Below are 20,106 nucleotides of genomic sequence, written 5' to 3' on the forward strand. Positions count from 1 at the left end.
CTGGACCTGCGCTAACACTGTTTCCTAAGGTGATGGGGCTTCTCTCTGTCGGTTTATGAACTTCAGTATGTAAGTAAAATATGAAACACCACGATCACCGGGCACAGGGCAGTGCCGCCAAAGCACATGTCCTCCCCGGGGTCCCTCTCCAAGCCCACGCTGATCTGACTCTGACTCGAAGAACTTCTGTGACCTCTGACCACTCACTCCCCATCCAGAAGTGTCAGTTTTCTCGCCCCTCGACTGAGACTTCCCTCAAACGCCAGAGTGGCTTCCGGCGTTCACGTCTACATCAGCCGGGTTAGGACACCCAGTGCCGTGTCCTCTGTCAGGGGCCCGGCAGGAACGCCCACTTGGAGGGTAAGCTGTTACGACTCCACGAAGAGCTCTCCCGTTTGCTCTCTGGTTGCCCAGTCAATGGGCAGTTTTGCAGAAAAAATGGACACAGGCTGCACTCAAGTCTGACTTGAGACTACAGACAGAAAAAATATATATATATATACACACACACACACACATATATGTGTATATACATATATCGCGTGACACACTCGGATTGAATGGCATACCCTCCTGTACATGGAATTCAGCGGCCATGCAAATTAGAGATTCTTACCAAGATTTTTCTAAATTGTGAGATACGGTGTTATCACAATTTAAAAAGAACAAAAGCAAAGGCAACCTGCTGTTATTAATGCAGATGCCGCGCCTGCACAGAGGCGACTGGATTAGCTGAACAGACACATGCTTCAGAAGAGGGCAGAAGAAGAGGAATCCGGTTTGCTGAGGGTGACACACCTTCCACCCCCAAAGTTACCAAGGCTCAGTGTTACTGTCAAATTCGTCTGGGGCCGCGGGCGGGGGGAGGGAGGGAGACAGCAGCATTCAGTTAGTTATGGGGTGGAAAACAGGAAGAAAAACGCCATCGGGGTGCTTCAGGGGTCCACGCGTACCCTGCGAGAGGGCCGTTAGTGAGACCACGTCGTGGGCTTCCTCCTCCTCTGTGCTCCCCCCAGCTCCTTCTGAATTCCCCGACCCCCATAAGCTGAAATCCCGATGGGAAGTGTCTTTGAAAACAGTGGCTCAGCTTCGTTAAAAACCACCAAACCACCGTTTATCGCTCACAATCTCCACGTGCAGAGACCTGACAGCATTTCAGAAAATCGAAAAGGATGGATATCAACATTTTCGAAATTGGAAAGAGGAAATTGTCTGATTTGTGGACAATCTGTCGTATCATGATGGACGACGGTGTGACAAAAATACTATCGTCGGCCGTCTAAGAACCTTAAAAAATAACTTGATTGAAATTACTCCAGGATATATATTTTTTAATGCGGACTAGACTTATTCTATAGCATCATTTCCAAAAAAATATCAAAAACAGCTGCATGTGAAGCAGCACGAGCACAGACACGAACTCCTTATAAACTCTCAGCCTCCGTTCAGCTCACCGAGAATGCAGTTTCTAAAGCAGCCCTCTAAGTCATGCTGAAAGTCACGCTGAAAGTCACAGCCTTCAGCGTAACTTCAGAACAGGGCAGCCACTTTGGCGTCACTGCTGGAAAGGGTGATCTCAGCTGCACGGAGCACCCTGTCTCCCAAAAAAGGCCAAGAGGTGGGAGCCACGGCCGAGACAGCCTTTCCTGGAGGGTCTGCGCGCAGCGTGGGCGCCATCCCAGCTGACGTGCCACAGAACAGAAAAAGGCCACTTTCCTTCCACCGCAGAGGAAGGGGAGCTCAGCCCAGAGATGCAGGGTCTCTCTCTCTCTCTCTGTCTGGGAGGTGCGTGCGCACTGAAGCACCCAGGGGCGGTGGGGGAGGGAGAGGCGGGGAGGAGATGGAGGGGGTAATGCACAGTCACCTGCTGTTGTCACGATCGAGACATGGAGAGGTGCAGCTGCAACAGAACAGATACTTTAGCACAGAGAAGGGGTGGGCGGTGAGATACCAAGAAGGCGTCAGAAGTCCCTTCTGAGTAAAAAGACACTATTATTCGCACCCCACGGCCGTCTCCACTGAGGAAAGGCAGAAACACTAGTGAGACCCCGCTCTGTGCAAATGTGGAGAGGGGCCAGGGGTGGGCTCCATGCGGCTCCCCCGTTCGGGGCCCTGGGGCTCAGGACACCAGTGGGCACTCCGTGCCCCTGCCAGGCTCAGCAATGGCCAAGGGGGCGCTGCACAGGGAGACGTGCCCTGGGAGCCACAAAACGTCATGGGGGGGGCGTTAAAAGGAAAGTAACGTCATCTGTGATGGATGGGCAGAGTTTTACCTCCACAGCTTTTCATCCGTACTTTCAGTGCTTTCTAGACAACGACCAAGCCCTTTGGGGGCCACGGCAGAAGTGCAGAAGGAAAAGGCACAGTTTACAGACCAGCGTCAAGGACAAGCAGGGTCGGTGAAAGAAATTACCTATGGGCAGGTAGCAGAAACTCTCCAAGCAAAGTCTGAGTGCTTGTTCAAGACTTCCAGCCCTGCTCTGGGGCTGCTGGCCCCCTCAGGGGTCTCTTTCCAACACCCCCCACCCCAGGCCTCTCTCTCCCTAACCTCTGCTTCACTTTCGTCTGATGTACAAAAGGGGACATGTGTAAGGGAACAGAAAGCCAACCTTACAAAAGAGCTGTGTAGCTACTTATAAAATAATTTTCTTCATCCAAAAGAATTTACCTTCCTGTAACTTAAAAAAAAAAAAAAAAAAAAAAAGAAACTAGGGTGTTTGAAACACACGAACCATCAAATTAACTGCTCCGGGCACTTAAATATTAATGTTGTCCAATGAGAAACAGCCCTGACTTCCTTGAATCTCAAATACCAGTGTCCCCTCCTTGAGCAACTATGGTGACAAGTTTCTAATAAATGTTACTTTTGTTCTGGTTTTTCGATTGACAGCAAAATCATCTTCAATGTGTTCTTATAAAAAAGAGTGGTTTTGTTTCTTTTTTAATGGACTTTCTAGTTATTGCAATATCTTGCAAGGCAACATGACGAACTGACATTGAGTGGCTGGCACATGGCTATCATGAAAAAAAGACTATACGACCAAAGACTTTTGGAATCATATTTAAAATAAAGCGCAGAACGAACTGTTCCTGGGAACTGTGCCTCACAGCTACGAACCCAGGGAGCGCATCTGAAACGGAAGAGGGCTGTGGATTCACGGTCTCGGCCAAGTTGACACGGTCCGGTCATCACCGGGTTGCACGGCCTATCATATCTGTTAGCTCCATTATGAAATCAGTAACACTCTCTCTGAAGAACAGCAACAGAAACATCACTGTCGGCCTCTCTTTCGCCAGACAGTGGCTGTTGCTGTATCTATTGGGCCGCCCGAGGGTCTCACTAGTGCATTTTGGATACAATGGTAAGAAACGAACGTGACGGGATGTGACATGATGAATGCTGTTGTCTGTGAACATGAAGGTGGTGGTGGCTTTCGGACACCACGACCATCAGGGTCGAGTGTGCGGCGGGATCTCTGTCGGTCAGAGTCGTGGGCTGTGTGTTTTATTTGTACAAATGCTCTAGCAGAAACGTGACGAGATGAGAGGTCACTTGATAAAAGTAACAGTGAGCCCAACATCCCGTGATGAACTGCACCACGCTGGTGGCTCGGAGCACGGATGGGTGCTTGGTGGGTTTGGACTATGTGAATGATGTGAACCGCGTGTGTGGGGAGTGTGTACACAACTGACTACCACCCATTGAGTCCTTAGTCTTTGTAGACAAAATGCTAATTATTTAAAAAGCAGGTCATCCTTCAATTTCCCCCCAGGGGATCCCTAACCTCACATTCATCTTCCAGACAAGGGCACTGAAACTCTAACTGTGGACATCACGAGCCCCGTGTCACTGACCGAGGGTCAGGGTCGGATCGGGGTCTGATGGATCTTCTCAAAAGAGGGCATCATGTTCTTTTATTATTATTTTATTTTATTTTTCTGAAGTGAGAAGTAGAGTGGCAGAGAGACAGACTCCTGCATGCGCCCGATCAGGATCCACCGGCATGCCCACCAGGGGGCGATGCTCCACCCATGTGGGGCGTTGCTCTGTTGCGACCAGAGCCATTCTAGTGCCTGAGGCAGAGGCTATGGAGCCATCCTCAGTGCCCGGGCCAATGCTCCAATAGAGCCTTGGCTACGGGAGGGGAAGAGAGAGACAGAGAAGAAGGAGAGGGGGAGGGGTGGAGAAGCAGATGGGCGCTTCTCCTGTGTGCCCTGGCCAGGAATCGAACCTGGGGCTTCCACATGCCAGGTCTACACTCAACCACTGAGCCAACTGGCCAGGGCTGCATTCCATTCTTTCTCCCTTCCGCAGACTGTCTTCTACATGTACCGGTCCATTTCTCAAAGGGAAGGCTAGTCGCTTAATGATTTTCCCTAGCACCTGGCACAAGGTTCAGTGCCCTGTACAATTCGGGCAACACATGTGAGGCCCTCGGGACAGGTTAATGATCTAGGCCTCCATGATAACCAAAGCTTGGTGAGGCCACGCCATCCCGTGGAACCGTTTCTACAGAACACACGTATCTGGACTCCCGGCACTTGTAGAAATCACCGATGCTACGTCCGCAACAACAGAGACTGCTGGGAGCCAGACCAGGCGCAGGCCTCAGCACGTTCAGGCTCCCGGGAGATTCTAACGAGCAGCCTGAGTTGAGAATATTTAGTTAGTGGTCACGTGTGAAGTTCACAGAAGAACAGGTGTATTAGAGGCCAAGGTTTTAAAGATCCTTATCTTAACAGGTGATTAATCTTTAACCACCGGATGCTGTGGACGTTGACTCCTTTGTCAACCCAGCTATGGCTGGTTAACAACCACACTGAACCTCAAACAGTCTTTCGCCGGGTGGCTGGCTATGGAAGTAACTACCCTGGTTGTGGATTCTGACTCACAGCCCTCGACCCTCCGGACACTGCCTATTCCCCTCTGCAGCGCTGCTTAGAAATTCAGCAGGAGCGCACAATGTCACGCTTCCTGAATAATTTACAGCTAGCTGTCAGATTTTAATGACCTCATTTCATACCTCAAACATGTAGGTAAATGTTGATTTAATTTGGTTGATTTCAATTTGATTTTTAATCCCTTTGAATAATTCTTGTGTTAGGAACTAGCTTTTACTTTTTGTAACAAGGAAAAGAGTATTGCGATTATTTTGTAACAAAGAAAAGAGTATTGCAATTATTTTTCTGTATCTATGTAACTGATTTTATATCCTATGAATCTTTAGAAGATTAGAGTCAGAGGTCTAAAATTTTTTTTTTTTTTTGTATTTTTCTGAAGCTGGAAACGGGGAGAGAAAGTCAGACAGACTCCCGCATGCGCCCAACCGGGATCCACCCAGCACGCCCACCAGGGGCGACGCTCTGCCCACCAGGGGGCGATGCTCTGCCCCTCCGGGATGTCGCTCTGCCACGACCAGAGCCACTCTAGCGCCTGGGGCAGAGGCCAAGGAGCCATCCCCAGCGCCCGGGCCATCTTTGCTCCAATGGAGCCTTGGCTGCGGGAGGGGAAGAGAGAGACAGAGAGGAAGGAGGGGGGTGTGGAGAAGCAAATGGGCGCTTCTCCTATGTGCCCTGGCCGGGAATCGAACCCGGGTCCCCCCCGCACGCCAGGCCGACGCTCTACCGCTGAGCCAACCGGCCAGGGCCTAAAATTTCTTAACTGCAATACCTCAGAATGCTTTCCTGAAAGGAGACTATTTTAGACCAGAGAGAGAGAGAGAGAGAGAGAGAGAGAGAAAGGATCCACAATTCAATGCAGTTCTGGGAATTATGGATTGGATATGGGGTTTGAAATAACAATTTAAACCCAAGCATTGTGTATAGACAACATATGGGTAGGGCTTTAAAAAAAAAGTGGTTAAGTGAACAAATATTTGAAGAGTTTACATATAATTGTGTAATCACTACACGACTGACACTATTAAACCGTAAGGGAAAACTGAATCGTGAAGGGTGTTATAATTTAAAACTCCCTTTTACAGGGTAAGTGCTCCACAGAACGTCACTCTTATCCCTTCGGACCATCTTTCAGCGTGCTCAGTCACCAGCACAGAGCCCCACTCTGTAACGAGTTGCTGTGGAACGGCAGCACCTCCCCGCGGCGTGCCCTGACCGCTGACCCTGAGACGCTCACTGAGAACCCTACGGGCAGCCCTCGCCTTTGCCTCCGGCACAAGAACTCCTCTACATAGTGGGGTGATCCAGACTTCTGTAAACATCCTGCTAAATGCACTAACATGTGAGGAAAGGCATTACCTCACTGGTCGTTCATCTTAGCAGACAGAAACTTTCTGCAAAGCAAACCACCTTGCCCCCCTTCTTTTTTAAGACTTCTTAAAGACAGAGCATCAAGGAGTCCAGAGGCCTCCGGGATCGGCCAGTTAGTACGCAAGCTGCTTGGTGCAGTCCTGCTCCAAGTTGTTTGAAAACAGTCAGCTTTTCGATGCCAAATCCGACCCTGTCTGCTGGTCGGTCTTTGCGGATAGGGTCCGCGTTGGATAAAGCCACGTGATTTTACGAGTTTAAACAAAGGTCACTTCCCCTGTAAGCTAGACACCAGCTACAGTGGGGACAAAGATGTTCTTTTCACACTTCATCCCTTTCCCCCCTTGGTCTGGACACACGATACCCGCGGACTCACCCTGAATGAATAGGGCTGGAAGAAAGGGCCACATTGTCCAGGTTCTCCATGCCCCAGCTCAGGCGGGAAGAGTTCCTCTCTGCCTCCTTAGCGAGAGCCGTGACCTGGATGGAGAGAACACCGGGTTCAGTGCACATCATCCCCTCCCTCTGCGCTGAGTGAAATGTCATCGGCTCTCAGGAACAGTGCCACAGAGCGGTGGGGTCACCCGGGAGGCCTTTCACTTGAAAATAGCAGACCGAGGGTCTTAAAGCCTCTTTTATAATACAGTCCCGTGTGAATCCTTGATATTAGATCCCCTGTGCACCAGCCTCTGAATAGAGGAGGTGTTCGTGTAGTTAGTGTTTCCGGCTAAAAAAAAAATTTAATCCCAAATATCAGAGGACTCCCCCAATAAACTGTCCTTCCTATAGAGAACAATTTCGAACACTAAGAGATATCATGAGACCTGCTCTTTTCACTTTTTTTTTTACCTTAAATGCACCCTCTCTTGCACTCTTTGCTCCCATAAAGACATTTTATAGACTTTCATATATAATCTCCACAGAAGACTTCAGAACAGCTAAAGACACAAGTGTTCTATTCCTTTAGAAACACTCTGCTCGTGGAAAAAATCGAGTGAATGTTTTTCATGTTAGAAAGACTCTCCAATCTCTTATTCTGGTGATTTGTTTGGGTTTTTTTTTTTTTTTTTAGATGAAAAGGTTTTCTCTGGACATCTCCAGCACAGGGTCCCGTCTGCAAGCTGCACAGGGGGCGGGGGAGGGGAGGTGGCGGCCACGTACCTTGTGACTGGGCATCAGCACGGCCTCATCAATCATGGTGCTGTCTCTCAGGTAGGAGGCATGGCTCAGGGTGTGAGACCTGTCGGAACTGAAGGACCGGAGGCTGGCAGGTGAGCCGGAGGCCACGTCACATGCCAGCAGCGGAGCGGGGTGGGGAGGAGGGCATGATGAGCCAGGCAGGAGAGGGGAAAAAGCATGCAGTTAGCGTCCGGCACCTTCCAGGGGACAGACCACGGCGCGGGGGTGGCGGGGGGAGGGGGAGGTGGGCACAGCCGCCGTGCCACCGGGCCGCTGGTCACCCGGCACGGACACACCCTCTGACTGGCTCTGCCACTCAATGGCAGGGGCCCCCAGGGAGTCCAGAAAATAGAACTGGACACTCCTAATCTGATCCATGTCCTTCCCAGAGAGGTCTGAAGCCAGCAACCAGCCTTCGCCAGCCGCCAGTCCCAGAGACTCATGCAGGAAAGGATCCCAGGGCAGAGCACACAAGATCTGTGCCAACGTGGGCCTCCAGCAGCTAAGCAAGGCCGGGAGCAGCCCCCCGCAGGGAGAAGGGAACGAGACCGGCTTCCATCTGCCCACGCCCGTCCTGCACGGTCACTGAGACCAGGAGCCCCAGGGACACCCTGGAAGGCAAGGACACAGACCGCAGCCACATGCAGGCTTCCTGAGGAAGCAGACCCTCCCTCCTGTGTGTCTGGCGTCCCTGCGAGGCCACGTCAGAGGACAGTGCCGCTGCCACAGCATGTACTGTGCTGAGCAAAGCATCCCCCATGCTGGTCGCCATGGTGATGACACAGGCACATGAAAGCATTTTTAAGCGCCAGCCAGACCCAAACACGTCTGCCAGCACAAGTGGACGGCCGGGGATAGTGAGCAGAGACGAGATCTGGCTTCACCCGGGCTTCAGGCTTTGACTGTCGGTGCCTTGCACTTTGTGAACCTGGGACATCCAGACATCCGCATTCTGCATGTGGATGCTCAAATGCGAAGGGACAGACCCGGCCTTCGCCTGGGTGGCCGTTACATTCCTCCCTAACCATTTTGTGCACTCCAGTGACAAACAGAGTGACAGATTCAATAAGCTGTATTTTGTGCGTGTCCGTCCACACTTCAAAGATCTAGATTTAAACGAGCAGCCCAAAGCCCACACGGGAACACAGAGGACACGCACACTCTCACAGTACTCACAGACATGCACAGGCTCACTGCCGTCCCGGGGCAGGCGTGTTGCCGGTGAGGCTCATAGAATTATGGACTAAATGTCAAGCTAGTGCATATTTATCTGCAGAAACTACTGCATTCTGCAAATATTCTTCATGAGATAAACCGCACTCTTGTCACCTTTACGAGGTATCAGTGTGGCCCCCGGCAGTTCTTGGCGACATCGTCAGGCGGCAGATGGTTCATGGTGGTGTTTAGGGCCTTCTCCCTCTTTTTCTGCCCTGGGTTCTGTGCCCCCAAACGGACCCCAAGTACTGTGGGGTGTGACATGCATCAGCCACTGACTGCCTGGCCCTGGGTGTTCACATCTACATATCTCTGTGTTTATAATAAAGCGAAATCTAAAGAGAATTGGGAGTTCACTCTTCCACGTTTCACAGGCTCTGGAGAAGGCAGCGGGGCCGGACACAGCCCAGGAGAGCAGGTTGGACGACAGGCCCCGTTGGCCACCCTGGAGGCTCTGTCCTGGCAGTCATAGGTTGCCCCCATGTGGCGGGTTCTATAGTTGTGCATGGGATTTCAAAGGTGCAATTCATACACAGGGTCCAGGGCCCTGCGGGTCACCTTGGCCTGACCTCAAATTTGAGGATGGAATTAAATTGTGATGGGTGGGAGGAAGGGTCTTTAATCGCAGCAAATCTTGTCTCACTTCAAGGACTGAACAAATTTTTTTTTCCTATTTTAAATCACAAAGATGCTTAAGATTTGTTGTATGTGTTTTGCTTTGAAATTCTACTCCCCTAAACTTTGGTTAGAATGGGGCCCAGGGAGAGACAACAGTGCAGGGTCACCGTCCCGAAACTCCGGGGCGGGACTCCGGTGTGCCCATCACATAATCTCTCTCCATGGCTTTAAAAGGCCAAGACCCAGAGTGTGACTTTGCCCATTTAAAGTCCCACATTGTGACTTCACACATTTAAAGGCGCTACACGTATATAAGTGAGCATGCCAGCTTATAACCAGCAGGCAGAGATGCAGTCACCAGGTAGAATTGACTCTGGCATGCAGCCCTGGGGCAGCAGAAACAAGGTCTCAAAGGGGACTGGAGCAAACAGAATGGTGAGGAACAGTACCTCAACCAGACCTGGTGGCGTACGTGGCTGGCGCCACTGTAAATACCAACCTTTGAAAGAAGGCAGCCAGGTCTCGACAGCCACCCCCAGGGACACGCCTACCTGGGCAGATGTCTGTCTGTTTCAGGAGTGAGGTGTTCAAGGGCTCACTGGGCTGAGAACGCAGTAAAGCCATGTTCTGCAAGCAACGCCTCCTGACTCCTGGGTCAGTCTCCCACTTGACTTTGAACAAGGAAGGGCAGAGTGAGAGGGGGTGGCATTTTTTTTTTCTTTTCAGAAGCCCCAACAGGAAAGGAATACAGAGAAAGAATAAAGGAAAGAAAGAGATGAGGTAACTTACAACCACAAAAAAAAAAAAAAAAAAAAAAAAGAGAGAGAGAGATGAGGGTAGAGACAGAAATATACCAGGATCTGTAGACAGAGGAGTTAGAGAGAGAGTGGACACACAGGAACCCTGTAGACACAGGTTTCTATCTTGTGATTTTATTCTAACTCACAATTGCCTTTACAGTGCTTATTACTTATTTAAGCACTGTTCATAGTCTCTAATTGCTCTTTTTTTTTCTATTTTGTCACAGAACCTACTTCAATGAAATAATGTTATAATATTATAACAATAGAGCATTATTCTCTCTGAAGGACCAGCACCAAAATCCGGAATAATTTGAATCTTTGGCCCAGAAACGATCCACTTGATTTAAAATGTTACAACAAGTTTAAAATGTTTTGTAACCAAGTGTTCTTTTTTCTCCCCCCTCAGTCAGAAGCCGTGACTATTCAGTTGATAAGTTTACAGGAACACACAGCCTCTCCAGTGTTAATTCTTACTTGTGGTTCGGCTACGACATGCTGCGTGTTTGCTCTGGTCTTACGTGGACACTTTTCACTATGGGGACACTATTCTATAGACACATATTAGATTGTTGTAAAATTTATCATGTCACTGAAGAATGTAGTCCTAGTGACTAGACATTGGAGAACTGGAGCCCTCAAACCATACTGACCAAGTAAGCATTGAAAAGTGTGTTTTCTCTAACACAGAGAGAGATATCTGTGGTTCACTGTCATTTAGGGTTTTTTATACTGCATTCGGAGAGCATTGTAAGTTTGTAAGCACTGATAAAATAAAACGGGCACAAGACCCAACCAATCAGAAGCTGGCTGTGTTTTTTATTCCGGGCATGTTACATTGTACCTACTTGTATCCTTCTGCGCCCTCACAGTTCTTGTCCTATCACCCCCAACCACAAGGACTAAGGAGATTCCCTTCGAGGGAGTCACCCTAATATTTCCTGACCACGTGGGGTGTGGGGGTGTGGGGGGCACTGTGATGGGCGAAGTCACACCTGCGCTTGTCCTAGCTTCTATTCTAGTAATATATGTATCCCTTCCAGGCCAAGTCATTGTTCAATTGGATACATAAAAATTATGATTGAAGAACAAATCCATAATTCTAGAACAGAAGCAAGCCCGCAGACATAGCCCACACGGACAACACGCACACTGAGCGGCGAGCAGGGGACAGGTGGATGGGTCAGGAAGTTCCCATTTCCAGGCGACAGGAAACGTACCTGGGCATGGTGCTATTATTGGATGCATACCAAATGAAGAGATAAATAAGGAGACGGTAAATGGTGACCCCCCAAAAAAAGGTAACGTACTGAGTTGTCGAAGCAAAATTTAAAAAACAAACAAACAAGATGCCCTGAAGACGAGCTGCTGTTGTGACTGCAGTTTTCAGTGGGAGAGGGAGACCCCCCCCTCCCGTCTCCGGTGCTCTTGGAAAGCAAGCAGGTAGCCAGAGATCGGCTCGCGTCTCGGCTCAAACACTGTCCTGACACGCTGCACAGTGTCCAGTGTAGGCAGAGCAGTCAGACCAGCAAGCCCTGTTTTGCAGAAAGCATCGCTCTAAATTCTTTCTCAACGTAAGGGCTTTCAAAGAAGGAAAAGGGGCCACACCCAGCACTTTTTCTTAACAAAAGACACCACCACACTGGATTGAAAGGTTTTTCACTGACGGTCATGCGGCTGCTCGGACTCTGAGGAATGTGTGTGTAAAGCCCTCAACTATGCACTTTATTGACATCTGAAGCCTTTTAAGAATCTCAGATTGTGAGGTCCAAATCTGTGAGTATGTGTCAAAGGCTCAATACATAGAACATAAGCCCAATCCCCCTGAGTGGTCTCTGCATCCTGACCCCAAGGACAGCCTCTATCTGAGGCACCAAAGCCTAGGAGGCCATCTAACCTTCCTCTGCACCACCTACCCTGGAAATCCATCACCAGATCTGGCTAGTTTTCAAAGTCCCACACGACTGTGACTACTGAGGTCAGAGTTCAAATCTTCACACCAGTTCCTATCACAGGGGGGCGGGGTTCTCAGGTGGCAGAACTTCCCAGCTGAGGCCTCTGACATCTCTTCTGTACACCTGGTCACCTCTCCTGCTATTAGAGGGGTCCCCCAACAAGCAGACGTCCCTTCCCTCCCCCATGCTCGGTCAGTACCAGGTGCTGACCCTCACATGTCTGCAGCCCTGGCTCGGGATCTAATCAAGTCTCATGGCCCTGCCCAGCCTTCCTCATGGCCACCACAGTCCTCACAGTCACAGCCCGGCATCTCGCCTGAGCCTGGGGCCCCAGACCCACTGGCACCGCTGGCCTGGTGAACCCGCTGAGCTAGGACTCAGCAACCGCATCTTAATCACCTCTGTCCCATGAGGCCAGTCCCCAAAGGCACTAATGGCCCGTTCACTGAACCGTTTCAGAAAACACAGGGCAGGGGGCCCTGGTGCGGAAGGAAAAAAAACCCAAAAAGTTTGTTCCTGCCAATGATCCATGAAGAAAGGACTGTTGTGTAGGGACGTGATTTCTTAGACTCCAGACATGCTTAGGTCACAGCTCAGAAGTGCCCAGATGGACAGCTGAAACCGGAGAGCAGTAACCAGACATCACACCCTGTGGATAGCCAGATGGTATACCCTAACTCAGCTGCCCGCTTTTGACGGGTTACCATGTTCCTCCCCAGCTGACCTCGGGAAAACAGGCACCAGTCGTGCTGGTCAGGGATGTCCAGAAACTGACACTGACCCAAAGCTTCACAGCCAGTCTCTCGCCCTCCCAAGGCCCATGAACCCGGGCTCCACCCGATTTGGCCCAGGGTCCCGCGGGACTGTCCTGACGCTCCCTGACCTGACGCTCCCTGACTGCATATTCTTTTTAGTCCTTCTTTGCGACATAGCTATCTTTATTCACGGAAACTATGGCTCTAACCTTAAAACCGAGGGGCCAGGGCACGTCCTAAGAGCTCTGATCAGGTTCACTGTCCTTCCTCTCAGGCGAGAGGAGAAAGCGGCAAAGGAGTAAAAGTATCTGTTTAAAGGTGGGTGTCTCTGCATTTGATTTAATAGGTTATGCAATCTCTCCAGGCCTCGGTTTCCCCGCTTTGAGCTGAACGCAGAGAACAGGCCAATGCTGGGGGGTGAGAGCGGGGGGGTGCTCATGTCAGCGTGGCGCCTGCTCTTCTACAAGCCCCCTAAGAGCGTGCCTACCCCCTCCTGGCTGAGGCCGCGGGGAAGCGTCTGTGAGTACCTGTCGGAGCGTCCTCCCTCCAAACTGTAGCGCAGGTAACTCATGCCGTCCAGGAACTGGCTGCTGGGCAGCGAGTCGTCACCCAGCTCCTTCAGGTCTTCAGGCCTCAGGTACTCTCCGCCGTCGCCAGTCATTGTGTCGTCCCCTGGAAACGAGCAGAGGACAGGGAAGAATCACTTGCCATCATGTGCAGCGGGACAGCGCCAGCAGCATGGCACGGATGGGTGTCCCCAGAGCATCACACACAAGAGGAAGGCCCCGCGCATGTGCACAACAAAAAAAAAGGTGAGAAGTCAGAGAACCGACACCCGGCCCCATGCCTGTCACTTAGAGGAAGTTGTTACCTGGACTCTGATTCTTTATTCAGTTTTCCTACTTATTCATGTCCTTTAGTGACAGCTGGTTTATTCCTGATATTATATCATGAGGCGACACTAATGACAGGCACACATCAACATGACTCGGACGAGCACAACACGCACTGATGCTGATCACCCTGAAGAATTGACAGGGCCCGGGGGGGGGGTCACTTTAGGGTGGTGCCCACAGGGAGCCTCAGGGGGTGGCCTTGTTTGGAGGAAGGGCTTTAGGGAGGTAATGAAGGTAAGCTTTGGGAGGCGATCAGACTGGGCAAACCCAGTGAGTGTGTCCTTACAGGAGACCAAGATGGACACACAGAGAAGCACGGAGCAAAAGGCCAGCTGAAGGCAAGGGACTCCAGACCGCTGAAGGCCACAGGAATTAGAGACACAAGAATGCCTTTAAGAGCCTTCGGAGCTCAGAAGCTTAGTCCCACCACGGATGTCCGGCCTCTGGCACTGTGACCAGGATAAATGGACCGCCCGAGTTTGTGCTAACTTGCTGTGGCCACCCGAGGACAGGTCAGCGAGGCTGGCCTCCCCAAAAAATGAGCTGGAAGGGTCCATTTGTTCAGGTGTGGTTCTGACGGGCACATGTGATGGGGTTTCAGTTAAGAGGCTGCTGTGTAAGGGGTCACAGACCTCACGTCAACAGCGTGAATGAGAGAGTGATGTGGGTTACTTATTAGAGGAAAATGTGCAATACACCAGCAGCGCTCAAGGTCTGTGTCGGTGAGCAATGGTTCAAACCAAGGACGAGAGCAGGTGTCTGAACACGGTGACCAGACCCAGCAGCTCAGACGTGTGCCGATCGGCCTTGTGGACTCACCTGTCCCACCACTCCCTGCTTTGTGTGGTCTGCAGATCTCCCCTGGGAGTGCCTTTATGAGTCGTGTAAAGTGGGATCCATTCTGGGAGGAAAACATTGTAAGAGCCATTCTAAGAAGCGGCTCATCAATACGCAGGCAATGTCTGGTTTGGATGGAAACTTACCATGTTTTCAGGAACAAAAAAAACACGGTATGAGCTTTGTCGCAGTCTGGACTCAGTCTCCTCTTACTGATGAGGAGGGAAGGGACCCTTACTGATGACGAGTCTGTTGATTCAAACAAGCTGCACCATACAAGTCCTTTCGCAAGTGTCATGGAAGGTCCTTTATACCCAAAAGCCTTGCCACCTTAAACATGACCTCATAGCTACTCATCTGGTGTCTCTGTAACCGTGTCAGAACCATTCTCTTCCCCGAGAATGACACAAAACAGCATTCGATTTGAGCCGTCTCACTCAGCTGTTCACAAGTTCATGCTAGTTCCGGGTCAACTTATCCAAGAATAGTTTCTTTTTCTTCCCCCTTTAAACTTGTATTCTAAGAAGAAATATTAGTCTGGGGGAGACTGTTTCTATAACAGTCACAAGACAACGTAATGATGTTAAGATGTCTCCATCACGGTCGCAAAATCGTGAACAGTGTAAGCAAGCCGTGGCTTGAAGCTTCCAAGTTAATAAAACCCACACGCTCGAGCGCACGCACGCACGCACGCACGCACACACAACCTCGCCCGTGGGACACATGCTGCCTCCACAGGGACAGGTTAGTACTAGGCATCCAGGTTTAGACATCAAGCCAATGGCTCCTACGCAGTTAAGAAAAATTAAAAGCCACGAAAAGCTTTCACTCCAGCAACATCCTCGGCGGGTACCTGAATCAGCGAGGGTTTCCCCGTCAGGGCAGTGGTCACCAGACTGTTTGAACGCTGTCCAATGTACAAGTGGAGATTAGAAGAATGAGCCCCCCACACGATAGGGTGTGCACACGGGAAAGGGGAGGCCCATGGGTCCAACTGGGGGAGGATGGAACAGAAAGAACTGTAACAAACGCTGGGAGCTCACGGTCGGTCACACACCGGCCCAACCTGTGCGTCTTCTTGTCGTTAGTTCTTACAAAACCCAGCTCAACTCAGAGCGCTTACCAAAAGGCACGTTAGCAAACGGGTCCCCAGTAGACATCTCAATGTACAGTGTCACCTTGTGATTAGATCTTAACAAACCCTAAAGAAACAGCACTCCTGTGTCTCCATAAAGGCAATTAATCAGCCCCGGTGCTGTTCTTCATGGCCATCAATTTTCAGGGGTGCACGCCCAACCGCAGCAGTGGTTTGAAACCCAGCTGGCCGCAGGCTTTCTGTGCTGCGCCACGGATTTTTTTTTGTTCAAGAAAAGCCAACTGTCTAGTTGGGGTGGAGGTGAGGAGCCCAAAACATGGCCCCACCCGAGGGTCCCAAATGCTCCTGGTAGATCTGTCAGCATCTCAGAACCTTGACACCTTGGATAAACTGTATCAACCCTAACACTGGGAGGGGGGGCACATTTTCTGACTTAACACATCAAACTCTTACAGGTGAATTTTTCTGACTTAACTGCTATGCTTTTGTTGTTTATTTTTTAAAATAGTTTCTAAGGCTCTTTTCCTCTGGATTTAAAATATATGCTGCACATCTGAGCCAGCCAGAAAGCAGGGGCTTCTGGATATACCACTGATAGTGTGCATTCTAGGATCTTTTCATTGAAGGTGATGTCATAAGAAAAGTAATTTAATACAATTAAAACATACGTTAATTGTTGCATTATTGGGTCGATGTTTTCACTGAGGGCCAATTTCTAGTTCTTTCTCAGGCCTGTTATTTAGTTAGACAAGAATAACACCAGTTGAAAACAGACCAATCGGAATCCTCCTTCCCCAAATGGCAAAGATATCAATGAATTGAAACCAAGGTGGGACCGCAATGTTCGAGTGAAGATGCTGCCATCGAGACCCAGCTCAGACCCTGAAGGCAGGACGGCTCCTTTGGGAGGGACCAGGACAGGCTTTAGAGAGGTCTGAAAATAAAGGCTCACCCTCTTCATCGGAAACATCGAGCACCTCAGTCATCGTCTCGGGAACATTCAGCTTGTGCTTTTCAGTGATAGTCTGAAAAGAAAAAAAAAATCATTAATCCTCAAAAACAAAATCTAACCAAAGATCTAAGAGCCGAGAGGCGCTCAGACTCCTCCTTGAGACCTGCGGTCCCGTCTTTCCCTGTGTATGCTGGGAGCTCTTTCTCTCACGTTCTAGAATGAAAACCCATTTCTTCCTCCTGAAGGTAGAGAATAGAGGCCCTGACCAGTTGGCTCAGTGGTAGAGCATTGGCCCAGCATGTGGAAGTCCCAGGTTCAATTCCTGGCTAGGGCACAGAGGAGAAGCGTCCATCTGCTTTTCTACCCTTCCCCTCTTGCTTCTCTCTCTTTCTTCCCCTCCTATGGTCATGGCTCGATTGGAGTGAGTTGGCCCCAGGTGCTGAGGATGGCTCCATGGCCTCCACCTCAGGTGCTAAGAAGAGCTTGGTTGCTAAGCAACAGAGCAATATCCCAGATGGGCACAGCATCTCCCCCGGCGGGCTTGCTGGGTGGATCCCAGTTGGAGTCCATGGGGGAGTCTGTCTCTCTGCCTCCTCTCCTCTCACTGAATTAAAAAAAAAAGATAAAGGATCAAGAACTCCAGGGAAGTCGTACAAGACAAGCCCATTGTTCTGCGTTCCCACTTGAGAAGTGAATTCTTTAGCAATGGCACTGACGATCAGTCACACTGAGGATTCATGCCTGCCTTTCTCTCTTTCCCCTGGGCTCTAATGGACCCACAAGAGTTGTAACGGGGGGGGGGGGCAGTGGGCAGCAGCAGCCCATTTGGGCTGACTCCTGAAACCTGTCTCCAAAGTGCCCTCTGCTTTGACTTTCCTCCCGCACGGCCAGCAAATTCTCACTTCACTTGTTGTGCTGTCCCTTATCTAAACTCTTTCCTTCAACAAGACAAGAACTGTGGTCTCATCACTTGGCCAGTAAGAAGACTACTCATAAAACTGTTATGAGGATTAAATGAAATAATATTTACAACAGCTCTAAGAACAATGATCGGCATATCTTAGTATTCAATAAACTAGCTAGCATGAGTTATTATTATTGTAACTCATTTCATTTAAATTAATCTGAAAGTGAAGGACTTCTGAACTTTTTCAATCGCTCAGGTGTTGAAGAAACATTCTGAGTGGCTATTGTTTGGACGTCAGGAGCAGCTTCAGACACACCGACTGGCATTGTTATGGGAATTTTAAAAGACGAATCTCTCGAAATAAGACTAAAATCTTCACCAAAAGCCTCTAAGATGCAGTCAAGAGATGCAGTCAACAGTCGCCCCGGTCTGTATACTACGCTACACAGATGTTCCAGACACATTTGAACAGCTGCAATGATTCCCCAGCACCAATGCCTTTCTTCCCAGAAGTAGCAAATAAATAGATGATATAAAAGTATGCAGTATGATATAATGTCTAAACAGATTTCCTTTCTGGCGATATACCGATAAAGAAAAAAAAGACACCAGGGAAGCAAAGGAGGCCACGTGCTGTGCAGAGGAGGGGGCAGAACACCCAGCCTCCCACTCATCCTGTTCACGCAGCCCCAGAATGCCTCACTCACGGACAAACACCCACGCCATTGGAAACACAAAAGCACCTGCCCACAGTTTCCAGAGGGCGACAGGTGGTCAACATCTATCTGCTGACGGGACAAACGGAGAAAGACGGCTGTGATATCCCGTTCAATTATCATTTGAACATTAGTGTATACATTTAACACAGGTAAATTGCAACCTGTGTTTTACAGTAATGGCTCTCTCCACTCGAGCTGCATATTAAAATTATCAGGGAGAATTTTGTTTTGTTTTTTAATATTGCTGGTTGGGTCCCATCACAGACCAATATTAAATCAGCTTCCCCGAGGACCGGGCAGAACTCTGCGCATTTTCAAAATGTTTCTCAGGTGCGTCTGCTGTGCAGCTCAATCTGCAACCTGTTCTCCTGTGTTAAGAAAGGGCATGCAGCCCTGGCCGGTTAGCTCAGCGGTAGAGCATTAGCCTGGTGTGTGGAAGTCCAGGGTTTGATTCCCGGCCAGGGCACGCAGGAGAAGCGCCCATCTGCTTCTCCACCCTTCCCCCTCTCCTTCCTCTCTGTCTCTCTCTTTCCCTCCTGCAGCCAGGGCTCTATTGGAGCAAAGTTGGCCCGGATGCTGAGGATGGCTCTGTGGCCTCTGCCTCAGGCGCTAGAATGGCTCTGGTTGCAGCTGAGCAACACCCCAGATGGGCAGAGCATAGCCCCCTAGTGGGCGTGCCGGGTGGGTCCTGGTTGGGCACATGCAGGAGTCTCTCTGACTGCCTCCCCACAGGGGAGGGGAGGGGAGGAGAGGAAAAGAAAAGAAAAAACAAAAGAAAAGAAAAGAAAAGAAAAAAGAAAAGAAAAGGAAAGAAAGGGCATCACATCATGGGCAATGATGTACTTAAAACACAGCACAGAGACAATGACATCCTATTAAACGGTGACTTTGGGAAAACTGTTTAATTGAGTATCTAAGTGGAAATAAAATGAGTTCAACACCCAAAGGGCTAGCTCCAGCCTTCAACGACACCAGGACGTCCATTTCTGTAGAATGCTGACGAGTACTTGCCCTTCACAGGGAGCATCTCTCCTTAAATGATCAAGTGATTCGGCTGGGCGTTCTCGGTTTCCATTTTCAGATGATAACAGGACGACAGCACTTTCTTTGAACTGTAGAAATCACTTTGCTGCAGCTGGGTCACTGATGACTGTCGAAAGCTACCATCAGCAAACAGACGCGGCCACAGAGAAAGCAACATGCAGGGACCATGTTCGTCTTGGCTGTGATTTGGGGGACAGAGGTGAAAAATGCCATTTGCAGGGCAAGGTAAGAAATGCAGTCTGCATTTGTGCACTGGCCTCAGGGGGTGGTCAGTACTTGTTGACTGGACAGTGAATGTGTCCTCCTCAGTGCGACTCAAGTCGTCAGAAATGCACACATACTCTACCCTGGAAAACCTGATTATCACAAACCATGGTTTTGTGCAGGAGCCTGTGAGCCTGTGCGCGGCACACAGCAACAGGGATGTGACACAATAATGAGCCTGCTCTTTCTACAAGAGAAGCCACAGGATTCCACGGTCAAGACCAGAAATGACTTCCACAGGTAAGGGGAGCATGCACTGTGCCCAAGCTGCGTGGGGTGTGATTAGATAGGATATGAGAGGCGGCAGACCCAAGGACGAGCTTTTACTATGGTGGAGTGTATTTGGCTGTTCTGTGCAGAAGAGAAAGGGGGCTGGACTGGGCTGGGCTTCACTTCATCACAGCTGGGTGGGGGTCTGGACTGTGTGCCCTTCCTATGCCCACACCTGGGTGCCCACCCGAGGGGTGATAGTCTCAGCTGGCCTGTGTTTCCAAACTCATTCTACAAGTGGTACAGGCAAATATAATTTTTATAACAAATTAAATATGTAAATAACATTTTTCTCTATTAAAAAAAAACAATTAAGGCAATTGGTTCAGACA

At 49.8% G+C, this 20,106-nt stretch overlaps 1 protein-coding gene across 47 annotated transcripts in view; it reads right to left on the reverse strand.

The window, feature by feature from the left end:
* Positions 1 to 20,106, reverse strand: part of ANK2 (ankyrin 2) — a 380,522-nt gene that overhangs the window by 50,508 nt on the left and 309,908 nt on the right. For 16 of the 47 annotated variants that reach the window (XM_066234167.1, XM_066234277.1, XM_066234407.1 and 13 more), the window contains 4 exons: positions 16,571 to 16,643; positions 13,317 to 13,461; positions 7,429 to 7,531; positions 6,644 to 6,747 (listed from right to left, as the gene is read on the reverse strand). In XM_066234167.1, the coding sequence (XP_066090264.1) occupies positions 6,644 to 6,747; positions 7,429 to 7,531; positions 13,317 to 13,461; positions 16,571 to 16,643 (425 nt within the window). Of the gene's footprint in view, positions 1 to 1,864; positions 1,901 to 6,643; positions 6,748 to 7,428; positions 7,532 to 13,316; positions 13,462 to 15,375; positions 15,430 to 16,570; positions 16,644 to 20,106 lie in introns of all 47 variants that reach the window. The other 31 variants (XM_066234064.1, XM_066234103.1, XM_066234095.1 and 28 more) reach the window with 6 other exon arrangements.

This window comes from Saccopteryx bilineata, chromosome 1 (genome assembly GCF_036850765.1).
Source record: "Saccopteryx bilineata isolate mSacBil1 chromosome 1, mSacBil1_pri_phased_curated, whole genome shotgun sequence".
NCBI classification, from domain to species: Eukaryota; Metazoa; Chordata; class Mammalia; order Chiroptera; family Emballonuridae; genus Saccopteryx; species Saccopteryx bilineata.